Source organism: Arachis ipaensis, chromosome B03 (genome assembly GCF_000816755.2).
Source record: "Arachis ipaensis cultivar K30076 chromosome B03, Araip1.1, whole genome shotgun sequence".
NCBI lineage: Eukaryota > Viridiplantae > Streptophyta > Magnoliopsida > Fabales > Fabaceae > Arachis > Arachis ipaensis.
The window spans coordinates 49,051,758-49,054,096 of NC_029787.2; the positions used below are offsets into that span (position 1 = coordinate 49,051,758).

At 29.6% G+C, this 2,339-nt stretch overlaps 1 protein-coding gene across 2 annotated transcripts in view; it reads right to left on the minus strand.

The window, feature by feature from the left end:
• LOC107630453 (guanine nucleotide-binding protein subunit gamma 3-like) overlaps positions 1,109-2,339 on the minus strand; it is a 4,963-nt gene continuing 3,732 nt past the window's right edge. For both annotated transcript variants that reach the window (XM_016333583.2, XM_016333582.2), the window contains exon 5: positions 1,109-1,919. In XM_016333583.2, coding sequence (XP_016189069.1) covers positions 1,544-1,919 — 376 coding nt within the window. In that variant the 3' untranslated portion in view covers positions 1,109-1,543. The remainder of the gene's footprint in view (positions 1,920-2,339) is intronic.

Sequence of the window (2,339 nt, forward strand, 5' to 3'; positions counted from 1 at the left end):
CCTTATATTTTTTATTTTGATCCAATAAAATTTAAAATATTTTTATTTTAGTTCGTATCGTTAATTTGTTCTATCAAATGCTGACATAGCAAGTAAAAAATATTAATATCTTGTTATGTAAACATTTAACTTATCACATCAACACTTAATGTTAAGGATTGAAATAGAAAAATGTTTATATTTTAATATATTCTTTAAATTTATATTTAAAATATTTTTTTAATTAAATTAGTCTATCAAAAATTAAAAATCAGTCATATTTATTCTTTAATTACTCTATTAATAATTTTCGTCAACAAATAATGTTGAGAAATATTAATTGACAATATACATAATACCTGACATATCTAATTAAATATTGACCAAATATGTTTATAAAAATTTTTTAATTTAATTCTTTTTCCAATTACATAAATCATATTTCCAATATGATACAGCGACTGAATTGATAGACTTACAAAACATTTTTAGTTAGCATCTAAATTGGATATGTTAAATGTCATGTATATTATCAATTAATATTTTACATCATTACTCGTTGACCTAAATTATTAATTGAGTAAATAAAAGACAAATATAATTAATTCTTAATTTTTGAAGGATAGCCAATTTAATTGATAAAATTTGAGAGACAAATTTAAAAAACATCTCATTATGATTGATTACTTTATTAAAAAAATATATGAATCAATATATATAAATATATAAATATAAATTTTTCTTCTGATAAATTTAGGAGTGGTAATATGAGGAATGTTAGGGGCCAGCAACTTTTGTGTTTTGTAGCCATTAAATAGCCATCAATGATGGTTTTAATGGTGTGAGATTGATGTGAGATTTCATCCAATAGTTCACTTTTTTTTGCTGGTTATATACTGACTAGAAGTTAACAAAGTTGCTAGTCCCTAGACTTTTCCGATATATAAATGATATTATATAATCTCCCCACCAAATCTTCAAAAAGATAGGAAGGGTATGTTTTCCAAAGAAAAAATAAAAAAGGGAGGGGCAGGGAGTTAATTAAGTTTTACCATGGTAACTTCAAAATCATATAAAAGAAACAAATTACAGTTAATAAACAATGTGACAATACATAGCTACGCAAATCTAAAAACAAAAGAAATAAAAAATATTTCAAGTAAGAATATATACATTGGCCAACTTGGCTTCAATCAAACCATGGATACCGTAAAAAGGACAGCAATTTTCCACTATTTCACTATTGCGTCTTTCCTTTCACATGAAACACTGGACACACTTAAAACTTATCTGACCCACAATCTTTCATGGACCTATTATACTTGTTTCAAGTATAATAACTAACTGGTGCAAATTTTAACTCAAGAGAACTCTACTTTCTCATTTCCAAATTTATACTCATAATTTTAGAACTACTTTTTTTTTCTTGGGCAAATGCATTTAGTGTCATAACTCCCAAAGATACTAATTCAAATCTTTCCTAACACTGATAATTAATTTCCTTTGATAAAAGCTGAAACCAAACCACCAAAACTTTTATGTAATAACCTACAAAAATTAATTACTAGCAAGAATAACAGCAGCAGGGATTCCAACATGACTTTGTATTTGTACAACAACAACTCTGTGGAACCTTTGGGCAGGTAGGGCAAGTGCAAGAGCAAGAACACTTGCAACTGCAGCAAGAAAGGCAAGGACATGAATTGCAACTTGGTGGAATGCAGCAATTCTGGCACCCACAGCTACCTTTGCAGCAGCGAGATTTCGAACCGCGGCAACAATTGGTGGTTGGTGAGAGACATTTGCAGCTGCATTGCCTCAAATATTGGCAACAGCTACAGCTTGGTAAACTCAGATGCTTAGAGCACCCGTCGCAACACCGGGGTTCGCAGCAGCAACAGCAGCAGAGGCAGGAGCACAAGGTAGAGCAGGGCTTGCAACTGCATAACAAAAGTTATTCATGTTGACATAAATGAGCTATTATTGTGTTTGGTTTCATAAACAAGACATCATGTAAGTACAAAGAAATAGAAAATTTGGGCCGTTTTATTTGAGTTTTCGCTTTTTCTTTTTTTATTTCTCATGATATTCTCTAATCTAGCACGCCAAAAACTAATCTACCGTGAATTTAATTTGTTTTTAGTATTTCACTATGGAATTCACAACTATATCAATTTACGGAGATGATAATCCCTTATTTATAGTACCAAATCCTAACGAATTTCTAATGGTCTTGGACCTAGGAGTCTACAGCTTACCATGGACATATAATCTGAAATGTTAGACGTACAATTTTACTACTCATATGAGTTCATAATGATTCCTAAATGTACAACCTATATATCAATTACATTTTTTAT